The sequence below is a fragment of the Carcharodon carcharias genome, chromosome 13 (assembly GCF_017639515.1).
Source record: "Carcharodon carcharias isolate sCarCar2 chromosome 13, sCarCar2.pri, whole genome shotgun sequence".
Classification (NCBI taxonomy): Eukaryota; Metazoa; Chordata; class Chondrichthyes; order Lamniformes; family Lamnidae; genus Carcharodon; species Carcharodon carcharias.
Window position 1 is genome coordinate 108,443,966 of NC_054479.1, and position 20,796 is coordinate 108,464,761.

The window sequence follows — 20,796 nt, forward strand, 5'->3', positions numbered from 1 at the left end:
ACCCAATGTGTCTGCTGGAAGTTGAATACCACAGGCCTGTCCTGAGGGTTACACTCACTTTGTCTGAGCAGATAAGATCATTGAACATTTTCCGGCACCGGAATCAGTTCCTCCTGACCACACTTCATCTGCTGACATTCTCAGTGACCTCGATCCATGTCTGTTTGGCTTGGGAGATGGCCTTCTCCTGTCACCGAATGGAAAGAAGACCTCCCTCCTCTCCCTCCCTGCCTCGAGGAGGGCCTCCACATTGGTATCTGCAAAGTGGTGACCAGCCAACCCGCTCTCCACCAATTAACATTCAGCTCTGTGAAAATCAGGGGCTGTGCCCACTTCTCCCTCGGGGTGGGTTTGGGACACAGCAATGGTCCTAACCTTGGCTACCTGATTCCAGAAGGAAAATCAAATCTAATTGCTGAAGTTGGCAGATTATATCAGTGTAACCCTGAGAATATATTTAGTGCATTGTTTGTTTAATGTTCAAACTGAAAATGTATTTTCCAAGACTAATAATAGTTTATTTAAGATTGTTTTATTCCACTTAAGGTTAGAATATTCAAGTGCATACCCCTTTTTATTTCAGTTTTTTAATGATAACATTTCTCTACTATTCTTTTCAGTTGAATTTTGCTTTGTTGTGAATCATTTTAGTTAAAGATAGTGTCCAGAAGTGCAGATCTGTAGACTTAATACTTTTTGTATCAGTATTAACAAGTAACTTTCATGTGTTAAGCTCAATTTACCAAACAATCTCATTACATGGAATATTAAATATTTGCTGTAACATTTCCAAAGAGGTGGCCATATAATCTAGATTAAGGGTGCAGTTTTGAAAGGGTGCTCTACTCTCCAAGGTGATTTTTTTTGGTGAAATGTTGAACTATTATCAATGGGTCAAAATATTTGAAGTCATTGTAGTAATTCATCCAGACAACTCACTACCACCCTCTCGAGGGCAAATAGGAATGGGCAATAAATGCTGGCCTTGCCAATGATGCCCATATCCTGAGAATTAATTTATAAAAATATTGTACATCTGCCCTATCAGATTTTTATAAAAGATCCCATAAAACTATTTGCCAATATTTCTCCCTCAACCTACATCATTAAAACAAATGATCTGGTTATTAATTTCACTGCTACTTGTGGGATGTTGCTATTTGGAAATTGATTTCTATGTTTCCATACATTACGCTTCAGGTATTTTATTGGTTGTGCAGTCCTGAAATTGTGAAAGGTGCTATATAAATCTGTACTTATGCAAAACTGGTCTTTTTTGTAGAATGCTTTAATGCCAGCTGCAGAAAAGTAATCTCACTGAAATCACAGAATCACAGAATTTTAACGGAACAGATGGAGGCCATTTGGTCTATCATGTCTGCACTGGGTCTCCAAATGACCATTATGACCTAGTGCCATTGCCCTGCCTTTTCCCTGTATCTCTGCACGTTGTTTCTATTCAAATAATCATCTAATGCTCTCTTGAATGCCTCGATTGAACCTGCCTCCTCCACACTTCCAGGCAGTGCATTCCAGACCCGAACCACTCGCTGTGTGAAAAAGTTTTTTTTTCACATCACATTTGCTTCTTTTGCAAATCACTTTAAATCTGTGCCCTCTCTTTCTTGATCCTTTTATGAGCCTGAACAGTCTCTCCCTATCTACTCTGTCCAGCCCTCTCATGATTTTGAACATCTCTATCAAATCTCCTCTTAGCCTTCTTCTCCCCAAGGTCCCAACCTTTCCAACCTATCTTTGTAACTGAAGTTTCTCATCCCTGGAACCATTGTTGTAAACCTCTTCTGCACTCACTCCAATATGTTCACATCCTTCCTGTAATGTGATGCCCAGAACTGTACACAGTACTCCTGCTAAAGTCTAATTAGTGTCTTATATAAATTCAGCATAAACTTCTTGCTCTTGTACTCTATGCCCCTATTAATAAAGCCCAGGATACTATATGCTTCACTAACTGCTCTCTCCACCTTTGCTGCCACCTTCAATGATCTATGTACATATACACCTCGATCTTTCTGCTCCTGCACCCTCTTCAAAATTTCACCCCTTATTTGATGTTGTCTGTCCATGTTCCCCCAACCAAAATACATCACCTCACACTCCTCCACATTGAACTTCATGTGCCACCTATCTGTTCACTCTACCAACTTGTCTATGTCCTTTTGAAATTCTACACTGTCCTCCTCATGGTTTACAACACTCCAAGCTTCATATTATCTGCATGTTGAAATTGTCCACTGCACACTAAGATCTAGATCATTAATATATGTCAGGAAAAGCAAGGGTCCCAATACCGACCCCTGGGGAACTCCACTACAACCTTCCTCCAGTCCAAAAAATATCCATTGACCATTACTCTCTGCTTCCTATTTTTCAGCCAATTTTGTATCCACGTTGCTACTGTCCCTTTTATTCTATGAACAATAACTTTTTCTCACAAGTCTGTTGTGTGGCACTGTATCAAATATCTTTTGAAAGTCCATGTACACCACATCAACAGCATTACCCTCATCAACCTTTTCTGTTACCTCTTCAAAAAACTCCAGCAAGGTAGTTAAACATGATTTCCTCTTTAGAAATCCATGCTGGCTCTTTTTTATAAACCCATATATTTCCATGTGACTACTAATTCTATCTCGAGTAATTATTTCTAGAATCTTGCCCATCACTCAAGTTAAACTGACTGGTCTGTAATTGCTGGGCTTACCCTTACAACTTTTTTTAAACAAGGGCGTAATTTTTTCAATTCTCCAGTCCCCTGGCACCTGCCCTAAGTGTAGGGAAGACTGAAAAATTATGGCCAGTGCTTCTGCAATTTCTACTCTCACTTCCTTCAATATCCTTGGATGCATTTTGTTTGGCCTCATCAACTTTAAGTACCCACAGTCTATTCAACACTTGCACCTTATCAATTTTGAACCCTTCTAGTGACAGAGTTTCCTTGGCTGTCACCATGGAGTGGGTAGCATCTATCTCCTTGGTAAAGATGGCTGCAAAGTATTCATTTAATACCTCAGCCATGGCCCCTTCATCCATGTGTAAATCCCCTTTTAGGTCCTTTATTGGCCCTACTCCTCCTTTTACCACCCTTTAATTATTTTTATGCCTATAGAAGACTTTGGTATTCCCCTTTATGTTGGCTGCTAATCTTTTCTTATATTTCCTCTTCAGTTCTCTAATATGCTTTTTCATCTCCCCTTTGAACCCTCTGCATTCGTCTTGGTTCCCAATTGTATTTTCTATCTGACACCTGTCATAAGCACACCTTTTCTTCTTTATCTTAATTTCTATCTCCCTTTTCATCCAGGGAGCTCTGAATTTGTTTGCCCTACCTTTCCCTTTTGATGGAAGATACCTTGACTGTGCCCGAACCAATTCCATTTTGAAGGCAGCCCATTGTTTAGCTACAGCTTTTCCTGCCAATCTTTTATTCCAGTCTATCTGGCCCAGCTCTGTTCTTGCCCCATTGAAGTCGGCTCTCGTCCACTTAATTATTCTTACTCTGGATTGCCTATTGTCCTTTTCTATCATCACCTACAATGATCACTGTCTCCTAAATGTTCCCCCACTGACACTTGATCTACTTGGCCCACCACATTTCCAAGAACCAGGTCCAACATTGCATATTTTCTTGTTGGATTGGTCACATACTCCTGTAGAAAATTTTCCTGAACATAAGCTAGGAGCTTTTGCCCCTCTCCACCCTTTACACTATCACTTTCCCAGGCTACATTCAGGTAATTAAAGTCCCCCATTATAATTACTCTATAATGCTTACATCTCTGCAGTTCCCCTGCAGATTTGTTCTTCTATGTCCTTCTCACTCATTGGCGGCCTATAGACCACACCGAACAATGTAATTGCACTCTTTTTCTTCCTTAGCTCTAGTCAAATTGATTCTGTCCTTGAACCCTCTGGGACATCCTCTTCCGCCAGCACTTCAATGCTCTCTTTAACCAATACCGCCACCCCTCCTCCTTTCCTATCTTTCCTGAACACCTTGTACCCAGGAATGTTTAATATCCAGTTCTGCCCTTCCATGAGCCGATCTCTATTATTGCCACAACATCATAATTCCCCATGGCCATCTGCACCTGTAACTCTCCAATCTTATTTACTATACTCTATGCATTCACATAAATGCATAGTAACCCTGATTTGGATTTTGTTACTTTCTCCCTCACTCCGACTCCACCTATTAACTTACTGTTCTCTATTCTAGTGTTATCTATATCTCCCAGTATTTTGTGCACCCTGGTATTCCTCTCTAATATTATCTCCTGGTTCCCACACCGCTGCTGAGTTGTTTAAAGCCCTCTGAACAGCACTAGCAAAAGAACTCAGTCCCGGCTCTGTTCAGGTGAATCCTGTCCGGCTTGTATAGGTGCCATCTTCCCCAGAAGATGGGGAAGAAACGGAAAATGTTGGAAATACTCAGCAGGACAGACACTGTCTATGGAGAGAGAAACAGAGCTGAAACATTGACTTATCTTTACAGTTGTTGCCTGACTTGCTAAGTCTTTCAAACATTTCCAGTTTTCATCTCAGATTTCCAGCATATGCAATAGTTTGCATCGTACTCGCAGTCCTCCTTAACTAGTCTGACATTTCCATTTCACCATCTGTCAAGCCTTTCTGAGTGAGGCTGCCAATTTAAACAATCAAAATTATGGGCCGTATTGTGGACAGTCCCCAACTGCTGGTGTAAAAGTGGCACTGTGCAAAGTCCAAAAAGCACCCCTCCTGTGTGATCACTTGATTGAGAAAATGGAAGATTCTACAGAGGTGAGAGCAAGAATCATTCCCAGCATGTGCTTTGTCCTTCTTGCTGGTGGTTATAATGAGCATTCAAGACAGCAATAGAACGCAGGACTTCAAGCTGATTAAGGCATTTGACAGTCAGCTCTCTGTCTCCGGTTGCAGCATACAATATGCTGGAATGTTCATACTGGCTGTCACAGTGCATGTAATTTGATCTCCTGGTTTATTGATTTGATAGTCTGAAGGTTTCACTGCAACAGACATCATCTGTTCTTCCATCTGTAAAGGCACTTAAGGCTAAAATAGGTGTTAATATTTTATACTTCTTATTTTAGTTGAACTTGTTAATGGCAGACAATATTCTGTGTTCAAAAGCATTTATTTATTTTTGATACAATATATCACTTGGAATCAAAAACATGAAATCTTTATGTTTGCCACTGGGTAAAACACTGGATACCACTCACCTAAATGGTATTCAGTCTGTGCACACTGGACCATGCAATGTGACACTACACATGCACCATACAACTGGTATTGGCCTGCAGTAGACTATAAGACACCAATGTATCACATACTTTCTGCAGTGTTAAAAAGATAGATATTTATTCACTTGGGATTGTTCTGTAAACTACAAAGGTATTACACACTAGAATTGAGTTATGGCAAATAGACCACTCCACACACAGAATTTAACTCACTGGTATCTGCAACCATAGTGAATTATGAAGTTCAATTTGTGTGCTGATGTGTGTCCTGATGTATGTACATCCTTCCTTATCACCAACTGATTGTAGATGGAATCAAACTTTAACGATGAGAATGATCACTAGTGTGATGTGGAGTAACGCTGTTGCTGATAGCCGGATGGCTCCTGTTGCTAACATGGTTATTGATCTGAATGAAACTCGGCTCCTGCTGAATACAGTTGACATGATGTTGCAAGGCTGAGGTGTTCTCTGACTCGAGACACTCTCCAGCCCATTTCCTATGATAGATGTGTTCCGTCTGACGTCAGGAGAGGATTTACCTTACCGTTTTCCAATCCCGGGGACCTGGCAGCAAGACCAGAAGCTTGGCTTCGATATAAAGGGAGCCCTTCAATTCGGAGGAGGAGCAGCGATTTCCCTGACACAACCAGACTTGAAGTGAGATTGCCCCCAGTGAGAGGAGGCTGGCAGGTCGCAGTGGAGAAGTCTCCGGATTTAAAAATATATATATATAGATAAAAGAATAAGCTGAGATTGCGGGGGAAAAAAGTATTTAAAGGTGCCAAGCAGCTGTGGAAGGAAGGTTAGAGCAGACTCGAGGGGGATTGAAGATCTCGCCCAGCTCCCTCAGCCGGGGACGGGGGCTTAAATAAAGTGAAGGTTGAGGATCGAGACACAGACAGCAGCGTCTTGCCAGCTCCAGGCACTATCCATGGAGCAGGAGGGCGAGTGAAATGAACAGAGGCTCCTGTCTAAGCCAGAGAGAGAGACAGCCACACAGTGAGGAAGGGCTCCTCAACTGACTGCTCTTCAGTGCTGGGAGTGGCGAGTTGAGGATCCAGGAGGACCAGGTTGTGTGGGGGTGGATTTTTGTTGTTGTTTAAGAGAGAGAAGAGAACCATCACCCATCGGAGAGAACAAGAGTCGCCAGCCACCCCGAGACCATGAGCTCTTCGCTCAGCCCCAAGAAAAGTGAGTCAAGAAGACAGGGCGAGTGGAAGTATAAGGTTGTGAAGGGCAGCGCTCGCCTCCTTCGGCTGCAGGGGAGAGATGTACCGGGCCCGCTTCAATAAAGTGAAGTGAAGAGATCGGCTGCTGCTAAGCAGAGGGAGTGAGGGGGGTGGTGGGGGGGCGGTGGGGGGTGGAAGTGTCCTCTCCATCTCTGCTCGCACAACAAGCAGGAACTGCTCGCAGCCAAAGACAGGGGCTCAGCGCCCCCACCCCCACCCAAGTGAGCACCTCAGTCCCTGAAAGCAGAGCCGGGGAGCGGCTGAATGGGTCGTGCGGAGCCGGGTAGCGAGACCCCCTCCCCACAGTGAAGGCTTGTACCGGCTCTGGGCCACAGCTCTCGGTCCGAGGAGGAGGGAAATTTCTCTCCATGTTACGGTGTAGGGGAGAGTAACGCTGCTGCCGGGGGATTCTCACCATGCAGCTCCTGAAAGCTGTGTGGGCTTTGGCCGGAGCCGCTGTCTGCTGTGTCCTTATATTTGTTATCCATTCGCACTTCCTGAAAGAAGGTAAACACTTTCAATTATTTATCTTTGCACCCTCTTCCCCACCCCCTCCCCCCCTTGCTTTTCTGACTTGTTTATCTTGCCGTTTGTAATGCAGCCTCTTTTAGATTTGCGGTGTGGCGGTGAAACTAAGAGATGCGCCGTCCTTTTAAAACGGGAGCAGGGAAAAAGCAAAGCCGGAGCCTGAAACCCTCAGTTATCTCTTTTTGGATTCGGTCGGGCTGCAGATCTCTCACGAATGTTACATTGGTAGCGCAGGCTTTGCCTTTTTTTGATAGCGAAAGTTGCCAGTGGTGTTCACTGAACGAGGGGTTTTGTTGAGTTGAGGTATTCGAAGATGCAAAGCAGATATTGTGCTGTAATATTAATTGGTGAGTGTGAGAGCTGCGAGGGAGAGGGTAGCCAGCCAGGACTCACGTTCATCCTCCCCAGGAGTGGAGTTGGGGATTCAGTGGAGGGCGCTGGAACACCACATAAAGGACCCAGCCTGCCTTCACTGCCGAACTCTGCAAAGGGCAGCTCCGCTGTTTCCATTTGCTCCTCAACTTCCAATTCCCTGTCAGAAGTTTCCAGTGGGGGCTAAATTTGCGAAGGACGAATTTGCTGTACATCATCTTCATGTGTAAATGCATAGAAATCAGAACGTTAATTTAATGTTAAGATGGGACAGATTTTCGACAGGAGCCGTTGTTGGGTGCAATGTGAAAAGTGGCGTTTTTGTCATCCTGCAAGTGTGTGACTGAGGCGTTGAATTTATCAGGAAAAAAGTGATTTAAGAGTCTGAGTTAGCTTAGACTTCTCAAACACCGCCCAGAATTAAGAATCAATAAGTCATCACGTAATTTAATTCGAGCTAACAATTTGTCTCAATTAGGAGACGTTATAATTAATCGTTTTACAATGATTCGTGCATGGAGTCTTTTTTAACCTTTGGAGACAACTTCATTTCCATGTTTGCACACTTTCCAGTGTAAACTGACGATCCGTCGAGTCATATTTCGTACCAAGTTTGTATTATCATTCCGAGACTTTGTATGCGCCAAGTGGGTTGCTTGTTTTGTTGGCAGCCAAAGCAGAATGCAACATTTGTTCGGAAACTCTGTTTTACCGAGCAGTGAAAACGGAGAATTACTGCTTCTTGGTCATTGGCGTCTCTTCAGACACCATTCTGTGTTTGTGAGAGCAGAACTGTTCTTGGAGGCATTTGTCAATTGCCGAAGGAGGGTTTGCAGATTCAGTATTGCCGAGTTATCCCATGTGACAGTACACAACTCATGCAGGTTATGGATAAGGGGCTTTCTTCTGTTTATGACAGTTACTGTGTTCGGGAATTCAGCATGCACACAATATACCTGGCACCCAGTCAGAGTTTAGCAATTCTCGTGTACTCGCCTATTATTTATTATCGAAAACCAATCCCGGAACTTGGGCGATCACGGAGATATCAGAAGTAAAAGAATGAATAGATTGTAGTACACCTTGAGTTAATTAAAATTCACACGTTTAAAAAAATCGAATGGTACTTAGGAGAGTATTTTATTGCTGGCTGTGATTTGAATGTATCATTATAATCCAAGTAATATAATAGGGTGGTGAAGGCAACATCTTCCAGAGGCTGCGGACTGAGATTATGGAATGGAAATTCATTTGAGAATCTTGCCTGTTAATAAGTAATCTGTTTGATTTGAGATTTTTTAAAAATTCATTTTACTTCATAAGTAAAATGCTTCAGTAATATTTTGACTATTGAATTGAGAAACGAGAGCAACTTCTTTATAATACAGCCAGCTAGCTCTCTGAACAGAAAAGCTAAAGGCGTGATGTTTCTCGAACTTTTGTCTATCTGTATAGCTACCACCTGGAATATTACTGGGTAACCACTGGATAGATATGTTCCAAAACTTCAGTGCTTGTTGAGAGAACTGACAGTATGTTTCTGAGGGTTGATAACTGATGTATCTGACTTAGTGCACGCATGTATGCACTCCCTGATAACAATTTGGCAGCTCACTAGAATCTGTGCTTCTACCCAAGTTCAGGTTCTCTAAGTACATGATACTGAGCCACTGGAATGCTGGTGAGAGGAGACCACTTCCTCTACAGAAAGCTTCTTCCAAGCACCATACACATTTCACATCTAACATTCCAAACTCCTTTTAAAATGCTCTAGCGGATTTTTGTTCAATATCTGATTCACCAGTTCTAAATCTATTATTATAAATGAAATGTTCTTCACTCATTATTTTTAATTAGGTGTATTTTAACTAATTTTATTCTCATCTCATTATAATGCTACAAATGACACAACACCTATCTGATCTAATGTTATTTATCAGCTTAGGCTATTCATAATTAAATAGTGAGTGTCTCTGCTTTTCAGTCTCTATTAAGTTGGCCTATTATGCCTAATGAAATCTGCTTCTCGCATGCTTTGAATCTGGATTTTCTGTCCTTGCTGAATACTCTGAAATACACTTATTAGCAAATTTAATCAATTGGGTGTCTCAAAACAAAGTTCGAGCATATGTGTGAGATGGTGTTTAAAATACCTTTCTGGTGGGTAGTCAATGATACCTCTTGCAAATGATATTTATTTTCATGAATGAGCCTAACTCAATAATTTATGAATGATAAAGTGAGGAGAAATTGTAATCATCTCACCCTCATTCAAGGAAATAAATGTGAAATTTGATAGGGAGAGTTAGAATTTATCACACACTCTGAATTGTTGGATTTCAGACTGGGATTTTGTTGTACAATCATTACTCTATACTTAATTGTGCTACAAACCCTTGGGTCCCATCATAAAATTACTTTCACATGTTATAAATGATCTGTTCTATTGTTAGTCACATTTTTTTCTCTATTGATCCATCTTCATAACTTAATGCTTGTCATCTTCACTGACCATAAGGGCTATGCTACTTTGCCCACTTCTTCTTTTAAAAATCCTTCTGTAAAACGTAATGAAAATTTGACAGCCTTCAGCAACAACAACATAATTATAAAAGCAAAGCACAGCAGATGCTGGAGATCTGAAATAAAAATGGAATGTGCTGGAAAAACTTCACAGGTCTGGCAGCATCTGTGGAGAGAGAAGCAGTGTTAATGTTTCAAGTCCATATGACTCTTCTTCAGAACTTTGCTGGACTCAAAAGCATTAACTCTGTTTCTCTCTCCACAGTTGCTGCCAGACCTGCTGAATTTTTCAGCACTTTTGTACAAATGAAAGTTATTGTTGAAATAAAAACAGTGCCGTAAATATAGGAACATGTTCCATAGCACATAGCAGAGATGCAATTAGATAAACATAGACTCTGAGCCAAAAAGGGAGATATTAGCTGGGTGACTAAAAGCCTCATCAAATAGGTAGATTTTAAGGATGGACCCAACTGAGGAGAGGAAGATAGAGGACTGGAAGGAGGGACTTCCACAGTCTGGCACTTGGAAGACTAAAGAAATGACTGCCAATGACTGAGGGATGATATGCATAGGTGACCAGAGTCAGAGGAACAGAGTTCAGGACTGGAAGGTGTTTGAGATAAGAAGGGTCAAGGTCAGGAGGATCTTAAACACACAGCGATGAGATTTGAACATTGGAGGCATTTTTAAGGTCCATGAGATTAAATGGACAGCGGCAGCATGGATACAAAATTGGTTGAGGGACAGAAGGCAGAAAGTAGTGGTGAATAGTTGTTTTTCAGGCTGGAGGAAGGTAAATTGTGCCATTTCCCAAGGTTTAATATATATTAATGACCTGGACTTGGGTATACTGGGCATAATTTCAAAGTTTACAGATGACACAGGACTCTGTAATTTAACAAGCAATGGGGAGGATAGTAACTCAATTCACAGGGACATAGGCAGACTGAATGCAATGTGTTGGATTGTGAAGTAATTTATTTTGATAAGAGGAATGTGGAGAGGCAATATAAACTAAATAGAACAACTTAAATTGGATACAGAAACAGAGACACCTGGAGTGTACGTTCACAAATCCTTGAGGGTGACAGGACAAGTTGAAAAGAATTTTTAAGCATTTGGGGTCCTAGGCTTTATTAATACATGAATAAGGTACAAAAGCAAGGAAATAATGCTAAACCTTTTATAAAACACTGGTTATTCCCCTGCAAGAATATTATATCCAATTCTGGGTGCTACACTTGTGTAAGTATGTAAAGGACTTAGAGGGTGCAGAAGAGAATAGTACCAGTGATAAGACACTTCAATGACATAGAAAGGCTGGAGAAACTGAGGTTACGGCTCCTTAGAGCAGGCAAAATTAAGATGAGATTTCACAGAAGTGTTCAAAATCATGACCAATGTTGATTGTTAACCAAAGGGATTTGGATAAATACTTGAAAGGGAAATATATACGGAGCTATGGGACAGCCAGGGGGTAGAAATAATTTGATAGCACTTTCAAAGAGTTCGCACCTGGTGCACCGGGCCAAATGGGCTCTTTCTGTGCTATATCTACCTGTGATTCTATGATTTTGGCACTGGGTGTCAATGTAGGTCAGAAAGAACAGAGGTGCTGGGTGAGCAGGACTTGGTTGAAATAGGATATGGACAGCAGGGTTTTGGATGAGATGAAGTTTATTGAGGTGTTCATATTTATGTATCAGTTTATTTACCTATCTGAGTCTGTCCAACAAATATCCATCTTGTCATTCTGTTTATCAATAGGCTTATCATTGTGTTATTTATTTACTAATCTCATTGAACTCTTGCTATAAACATACTAATAGTTACTAAAAGTTATGCAAGATATTTGAGTGAATGCCCTACCAAAAAATATATTTTCTTAAATCGCAGTTTACCCTTTCTACTTGCTACTTCGTCTACCAATTTGTCCGTTTGTCTTTGACTTCTGACCTGTGTCTAATGCCCAGCATCTTAGGTGACTTTTTCACCTCAGAATGTGTTACTCGAGGTAATGGTGTATGCATGTAATGCCTTAATAATGTTTTGTTGTAATGATTTTAGCAAACTCTGTTTTGTAACAAAACAAATAAAAGATTGCATCTCAACAACGTTGTGAGTTGGAAACTGTTATAACTGAATGCAGTAACAAGACAAATGAGAAAAAAATGATGAAAAGTGTTAGAAGACAATTAGACCCCTCATGGAGTCAGCATTTAAAGGATTAGAGCTTTGCCCAAAATCCAATCTAAATACACTAGCATCCCATTGGTAGGTCTGCGAGTAGCATTTTTAATAGCAATAATTCCAGGAATAACCTGGAGGGAAGACATGTAGCTTTATTGGTAGATGTCACTCCTCTGAAAGGACAGGTTGCAAATTCTGTTCCTATGACGTATTTAAATGCTTGCATTGCATGTCATGTGATAGATCCAAGTTTTGTGGTTGCTCTTCTCCATGTCTTGACACAGTGACATTCATGTTTTACCATGGGTGCAGTCAGTAATTGACTCCAGCATTCAGAGAGAGTAATAAGTTGAGAACTCGAGGTGAAGGAAGATGATGAAATTAAAAGCATGTGTGATATCATCATTCAGAAAATAAACATGTGCTCTGCTTCCATAACATTTAATCAATACAGCCTCAGTAATAGATTGACTCCTCATTGCCGTTGTTTAGGTGCATCTTGGCCATGAAATTTGTGACACTTGGAAAAACCCAGTTTCTGTGCTGCTGAGTAGCTCCCCGAGAAACACACGACACGCTTTTTACTTCAAGGAGAAACCAGTGGCAGTATGGGAATTTTAAAAAATTATATTTATATTTTCTGGCAAAATTGTCAGAAAGGCAATTTACTTCCTAGATTTTGCAGTTTTTCTATTTTAGTTCAACATGCACATTGAACCTTCAATGTGATCAAACATTGTCAACATGACAAAGCGAAATCTGTTCATTTATTTGGAGCTGACTTATGAACAACATAGCAATTTAACTGATGACTCTTAACCTATGGGTTGTGACTCAAACGTGGATCACTGGGAGAGAGGGTGTCATTGGGGTTCAAAATCCTGTTCCAATTTTATTTTATCAGCAATGTGCATGGTCATCTGATGAATATTAACAAAGCAATTCTTTGCAATGTATTTTTAAGGTTTAAACTATCTGATACTTAAAGCGCAGAGTCAGTATGATCTGTCAAAATTCCCTGAATAATTACCCAGGAAGGGACTTCTGATGTTCAGACAAGTTTGTCCTGACTTCCTGTGATTTCAAGTTCACACTGTCACTAATCTGCTGCACTCATTTTGAACTACAGTATGAAAAAGGTTGAAAACCATTAGGCTAAAGCTAGCCTGCCATCACAACGACAGTCTTAAAACTTGGTGCTGGTATATCCAGAGGTAGAGGTTTTCCCTTCCTTTTGATGCTTTTCATTGCTGAGGAAGTGGCTTGGGGGAATGCTTTCCCTACAAAAATAGAACTATATTGGAAAAAGTATCCTAAATTTAAAATGGAAGCTATATGACCCAATTTTGTTAACTCTGTTATCAGAACCGGATGATATATCCATTTTTACCTTCTCTTTACTTTTTTTTAACAAACATTTAGTCGCCAGATGCTGTGCCGTATCAAATGGATAAACTGTGCACAGTAATGAAACAATCCACATTTGTTCTTGGGGTAAATGTGAAACAGCTTTTAAATATATCCCTTTTCAGATCTTGATTCTGAGGGGGAACAGAAGAATAGGATACATGCATTGTGAGGTTTCCACGCCCACAGTTTTTTAATGTTGCGATACAGGTCATTGCGCTGCTAATCCTCAACCCAATCTCCACACACTCACTCTCTCTCTCTCTCTTCTCTCTCACTTTGCATTCAATGTTTGCAAGAAGGAGATTTGAGTCGTGATCTGCAGAGAGGTCGGTGATTGGTAATTACACGCCTCTGTCTGCCTGATCCTCACAAAGCTAGGGAAAAGAAAAGTAACCATTGAACCTCTTGTTCTCAAAAAGAATGACAGCCTTGACGCCGCAATAATATTGCATCTGACATTTAAGCAGCAGCTATTTTAAATAACTTCTTGTGAAGTTAAACATTTCTGTTAAACCTCAACTACAACAAAAGCTAAAAATTGAATGTAGTTGGCTGTCTAAAGGAATCACTAATCCTTCGTCCATAAAAGGAAAATGTTTAAATTATTTAAGCACCGGACATGCACCTTTGGAAGACCAATAAACGGCAAACCTTACATTTTATAGGCTTGATTCACTATGATATGCTGTAAGCACTATCATTAAACTACAATGCCCTGTATTGTTTATCAATTGCATATATTCTTATTAACCTTAAGAGATGTACCACATTTTTACTTGTACCAAAGATTAATGAAGACTTTTAAAAATATGACCCTGGCATTTGTTAGCAAGTAGGTGAATAAGAGGGGGTGACATTGGCAGTGCAAAACCGGCTTGTTATAAATCAGTAGCTGATTTTTCACCACGCCGAAGCTTCTTTCCACTGAGGATCACAGAACGATAATTCAAACTCTTTTCGGAGACTCGCTTCCTACCTTCACTGTTGCTTTGACTTGATTTGAAAGTAAAAAGTTTGGCAATATTTTTCCAAGCCAATGGAAAATAAAAACTGGCGTAGCCTACAACAGGCAGCCAATTTACCACGAGCCCGTTTCATGCTGCTGGCATAGACAAATTTCACCCCCAGAATGTATTGGGGGGGGGTGGTGGGGGAGGCAACGCATTGCAGCTTTATGATGGGCACAGAAAATTATTGAAGTCTGTAAAATATAATGAGATAAATAGAGATAATTGGGACAGTTGGCCTTTCTGCAGGAAATGCTGCATGCACTTTGTGTGTTTTCTAACTGAAAACGAGTTCAGCAGATACCTTGGAGACAGTTGAAAAATAAATGGTCAGACACATTCTTCAGCAGTATGTCAAGGGATGTGTGCAAATTTTATTTCTGTGTTCTGGCTGAATAATTTTCCTTAGCTTGTTCGCCTTCTGAAGATGCTGCAGCAGCTTTCACATGGAGACCTGTCTCCTGACCATTCCTACTGGGAAGGAATTACCTTTTCTTACCAACACATGTGCAAAGTTTATTTTTGTCTGTTTGAATCTCAGTAGATTTGCAATAGCCATTTACACCCCATTGATCTGAAATTCCACTTTTCATTCCCAAACTTGATCCTGAGCACTTGAGGCTGGCAGATTCCCAGTTACCAATTTACCACGCATAACTTTTGCAACCTTGCAAGATGAAAAACAAGGCAAATTGCTTTACACATTTACACATCTCATCAACATGTTGATGCCCAGCTTTTTCCATTTTTCTTTTCCACTTGTGAGCAGCCTCCGATTTATTGTGACATGTTGGGACTCTTCCCTAACTCTGAACATTCCAGTTCTGCTGAGATGAAGGGGAATTTCATTTCCTATTAATGGCCATGTTTCCTGACTAAATTGATATTTTTCACTGAGCTGAACTGTTAATTCAGGCCGGCTTGAAAGACGAAACAGCCCTCAAACTCGACCAGTGAGTGAGCTTGAAAATGTTTCTCCTGCTTTGCCTTTTGCACACCATTAATTATACTGGACCAGTTGCTGTGATTGTTCTGCAAATTCATAGCAAATGCAAATTTACTGCACCACTATAAATGGTGTAGCGCATTCAGCAAGCAAGCCTAGCCAAACTAGAGCTTTTGCCAAAAACACACTGGTACTGCCATCTGCATTGATTCTGGTGCTAATTAAGTTACCAGTTTAATTAACACAGAAAGGAAATTTCCTAAACAAAGATGTCCAATTGTATCCATCTCTTTGGCTACACAAATCTTAAAAACGTTGACTATTTCAGGCAGTGTAGGCTGCATTTGTACGTGTAAAGTTTTATTCATTGCTCAGAGGTACAAAGTCAAGAGGTTGCCAACAGTTAAGGAACAATTTAATTGTTGAACTCCTGCAGTAATCTCTTGTCTGCCCTTGAACTGGTAAATAGACAGTGCATTCCTAAAGGCAGTCCTCAGGAGGATCACTGAGGTCTGCTGTAATGTATCAAAGAATGCAGGAGGCATTTAATGCATTGTTGATCAGAAACTGCCCTTCCCCTCCCAATCGCTCCCCTCAGTATTTTTCAGTTTGCTTCTTCAGTAACTGAGTTATCATCATTCCGGGAAAAAAAAGCTTATTTTCAGCAGACTTTAAAATTAGTAATCAAATCTTTATATTCTTTGTTGTTATAAAGCGGACTGAGCTGATGTCACAATGTTGAGTGTAAATGATAAACTAAACAAGTCTGAAGATATCTTAGTTATCAATTGTCAGGTGATCTGTGACTCTTGTCTGAGCCAGAAGATTGTGGGTTCAAGTCTCTCCCCTGAGCTTTGAGGACATCACAAAGTACTGAATGAGTGCTGCACTGTTTGAAGTGCCATTTTTTGGATGAGGTGTTAAACTGAGGCCTTATCTGTCCTCACGGGCAGATGTAAAAGATCCATTGGCACTATTTCAGAAAGAACAGGACATTCTCACTATTGTTCTGAGCAAATATTTATCCCTCAACCAACATCACTGAAAGGGATTATCTGGTCGTCGTCTCATTGCTGTTTGTGGGAGCTTATGGTGCGCTGCCACTTTAACTCCATTACAACGATGACTACAGACAATTAAGTACTCCTAAAGTATAAGGAGCTTTGAGGTTGTGAATGCTGCTATGTAAATATAAGAACTTCTTTTCTGTTTGCTGCAGATATTACAGCTGGGATCCAATAACAAAGGGCAGATTAAATTTTTTATGATCCAGAGCTAAATTTCTTTTGTACATAGGAAAATACATTTCCTTAAAACAACTGTGTAAGATACAAAGCTGAAAGTTAGATATTCGTTTTTTTGGATAAGGGTACTGATAGCCCTTTTTCCTACAAGTTTCAGTTTACTTGCAATCACAGTCGCTTGTGATTTTGCAATGGACAGTTTTATGCAATTTACTATTTTTAGTGGGAAGAATCATTATACATCTGTAATCTCATCAATTCTTTGCTAGTTCACTGGGGTATAAATTAAGAAATATTTGGTAATCCAACAGTGGAGTGCACAGTGGCTCAAGACACGGGTCCATTTTAACCCAACCTGCCGAGAGGATAGCTGTCATATTAGGATTGGCCACATGGTGACCCAACTGGTAAGAGAGAAAATGGAACACTTGGATCATGTGTAAAAGTGGGGGAAGGGCGGTAGTGCGGAGGAAAGATGTGGGGACATGGGTGGTGGGTGGCTTGGGGGGCGGGGAGTGGAGCATAGTTTTCCTCATGCATCTGCTGCCAATCATCTCCCAGCATGGTCACTTAAGCTGCAGTCCCAATTATCTGCCATCACTCGCAATCCCACTCACTGTGCTCCTTGTCCTCCTTGTGGCCAACAGTGGGACACCAGTGTGCCTGTGTGAAAGAGGCAAAGGCAGTGGCAAGAGGAGACTGCCAGCAGTCTCCCACATCACTGTCCTGGAACAAAGGACAAACTGGGGATATGTACTGGTGGACAAATGTTCAACTTACAGGACAATCCCGTAAAACTGGAAATGACTGGTCACCCTGAATTATTTGGCCACCTGCTTTACATTCTGCCCAATTTCGAGCAAGGCTTAAAAAAATGCTGGCTGACCCAATCCTGTCAGTTTGCCTCTGTAGGTCAGGCTAAATTTCACTCTTTCCCCTCTTCTCCTCAAGAAGGGAAAAATATCTCTTTTATCAACCACATCCTATATGTCATAAACACTTCAGTCAATACACAAAGTAATAACTGCATGTATGTTGACCTGCAAAACTTTTTCAGCCCTGAAAACAATTCTCATTTAAATACAGCCCATATGATTGACCATACGATGTATAAGACAAAAAGGCAGACCTAGAGTGTTGTGACTTGCGTTTATTGTAAATTAAGCTGCAAGTTGAACCAAGGTTTGATCCCTTCTGTTCCAGGGACTAAAACCTGAAAACCATTGTTTTCAGCTGGAATTTCGAAATTAAGCACACACTGCAAACCATTATTTTGTTTAATATTTCCCTGTTTTTAATTGGTAACCAAACATTGGCTGTACATTTGACAAACTTTCTGAGCATCTGTGTCCTGACTAATGGAATTGGGGTGGATAAAGAATCACTGCAGCAGAAATCAGGCCAGTACATAGTCACGGTGGCTTCCACCCCTTTGGATGTGAGGTCAGGATGTCTTGTGTGGGGGAACCTGACAAAATAAGTGGAGACAGAACAGGTAGGATGGTGTTACTGGCTAGATTTCCCACCACCTCTGGTGCCCGCAGCACATAGCTTTGCCTGCAAATGATAAACGTACTTTATCTCTTGGGAGGAAATGGGGACCACAGGAAGACTTCAAGCTGTAATCGTTCATAAAGCTCTTAAAAAGAAGTGCTAATTTGAGCCCTGTGAATTGGGTTTTCTGGTAAATAAATTGTTTGCAAGCTTGTTCTGAAGCTTTCAGCTGGATCAACTGCCCCTACCTAGAGGGTGCTTGACCGTTACCTAGAGAGTGCTCAACCATTGCATATATCTCTGTGAGTGTCTTCCCAATGCTACGCAAATTGCCTGATTCCGGGAAACCTGATGAAGTCAGGCACGTTTGCCTCCAGGCTGTCAGGAGTTCCTCTTCAGTATAGTTATGGAGGTGGAGTAGGTTTTTAGGTCACCTGCTTCTAAAACCTTATAAACGTGAGATTAGAAATTGCCGTTAGGGATAACAGCAGCTGGATTTTCAATATGTTTGTGTGACATCCGTCTCTGTTTTTTCAATAGAGCTATTTTCTCATTTAAAATAAGTGGACTTCTGCCTTTAAATTAATGGGTAGAAGAAGGTCATAGGAATGCATTAACAATTTGTCAGCCAATATCACCAATAGTAACTTCTAGCATTTATAACATAACAATCATTGTCCTACAATTATTAAAGAATTCAATCCACGTTGTCATGGATAGTTGTGGAAAGTAGAACTTTGTGCTGTCAGGTTGTCTTGTCTGATGGACTCCAGTCTGTGCTGTGCATTCTGTTATGTTCTTATTGATTTATTGTTATGTATTTGAAATAAAAAAACAAGAAGTGCCGGAAAATTCAATAGCATCTGTGGAGAGAGAAACAGAGTTAACGTTTCAAGTCTAATATCACTCTTCTTCGGAACTTCTTTCAAAGAACCCTTCCAAAGAAGAGTCATATTGGTCTTGAAATGTTAGCTCTGTTTCTCTCTCCACAGATGCTGCCAGACCTGCTGAGTTTTTCCAGCACTTCTTGTTTTTATTTCAGATCTCCAACATCTGCAGTATTTTGCTTTTATTTTATTTATGAATTAGAGTATGAATTTGAGTGTGCCTAAAGTACCTTCTTGGGCTTCTGCAGTATCAGGATCCCATAAACTGTCTTGAGTTTCTTAGTTTTTTGGAAGTTAACTCACTGTGCCATATATCTACTGTATGGTGCTAAGACCTGGAGGTAAAGGAGTAGAAGCCTCTTGTGATTTGAAATGTGCCATTTACTCATGTCAATATTCTTAACTTGGTCTGTTTTTGAGAAATTCACCACCAGGTCAGGTGAAGTTTAGTTTGATTTATAAACTGATTCCTTCTACATTCAAATGAAATGTATATAGCAACAGAAATGATCAGAGTTGTTTAGTTCAATAAATAAAGTTAAAGGGCTTGTTGCATTGAGTCCAGACTGTTTTGAAGCTTAGAAAAATGATGAGCAAGTCTTGAGGAGCCATTGGTTTAATTTTCTACTGTTTACTGGGTGAACATGCCATGGAAAAGGAAATAATCCATTCTAGAAATTGAGCAGAAACTTCATAGTCACATGTGTAAATTGACACAAATGTCTGCAATTTTCTCCATTCACTAATTTCAAACAAGAAGTACTAAACAGAGTACTTATTTGTAGATTGCATCTGACTAGCAGTTCCAGACATAAAGTTCTGGAACAAAGGAAAGCTGAGAGTCACCAGCAATGCACAAATAGTATTGTGGGGAAAATCAGAGGAATGGAGACTTTCCTTTTAAGCTAAAAAATTGTTAGAAACATAGAACAATTTATGACATAAAAGGGAAAAAGAGTTAAACAATCTAATCCAACTCTCTAGCTCTTGGTCCATATCTTTGTAAGTTAAGGTACCTCAAATATATACCTAAGTATTTTTTTTAATCCAATAAGTGTTTCTACCTCTATCACACTTTCAGGCAATGAGTTTCAGATCCCCATCACCCTCTGGGTGAAAAAATTACTCCTCAACTCCTCTCTAAGCCTTCCACCATTTACGCTTATTGACCTCTCTGCTAATGTAAATAGGTCCTTCCTATCAACCCTATTTAGGCTCCTCATATACAGTTCTTGTGTTAGACACCCTATTCAATAAATAATTAGGAACTGCACGTATCGCTGATGGTCTAATGCAATTACTAGATTACCCTGTGGCTGGTTTTAACTTATTGCCAACATATCCTGTACTGTAAAATTCACAGATTAATAGCCATCATATTTATGGAGAAGCAGGGAGGCAGCACAGGAGGATTACTGGATGGGAAACCCAGATTGAGGGACTGTCTGCCTGTTGGGCGGAAGAGCATGGGCCACAGCCAAGGTTGGGGGTGGGGGGCAAAATCCTGATTATGATGGGAGAATTCCGTGGTTTGGGGGAGGGACAGGTCATAGGGAGGGTGGTAGATCAGGCGATCCAGAGATTGTTGACTGGTGGAAGGGAGGGGAGGGGGTGGGTTGTGGGGGCGGTGGGGCTGAGATTGTGGAAGTGGAAATTTGGCCAATCGCAAGGTTAGGGTGGTGCAGAGGTAAGC

At 40.7% G+C, this 20,796-nt stretch overlaps 1 protein-coding gene across 1 annotated transcript in view; it reads left to right on the plus strand.

Annotated features, from left to right (window-relative positions):
* The first annotated feature begins 6,915 nt into the window (after positions 1-6,915).
* The window catches only part of tafa5a (TAFA chemokine like family member 5a), a 389,168-nt gene continuing 375,287 nt past the window's right edge, over positions 6,916-20,796 (plus strand). Inside the window, exon 1 of the mRNA XM_041203114.1 lies at positions 6,916-7,006. Within this exon, the coding sequence (XP_041059048.1) occupies positions 6,916-7,006 (91 nt within the window). The remainder of the gene's footprint in view (positions 7,007-20,796) is intronic.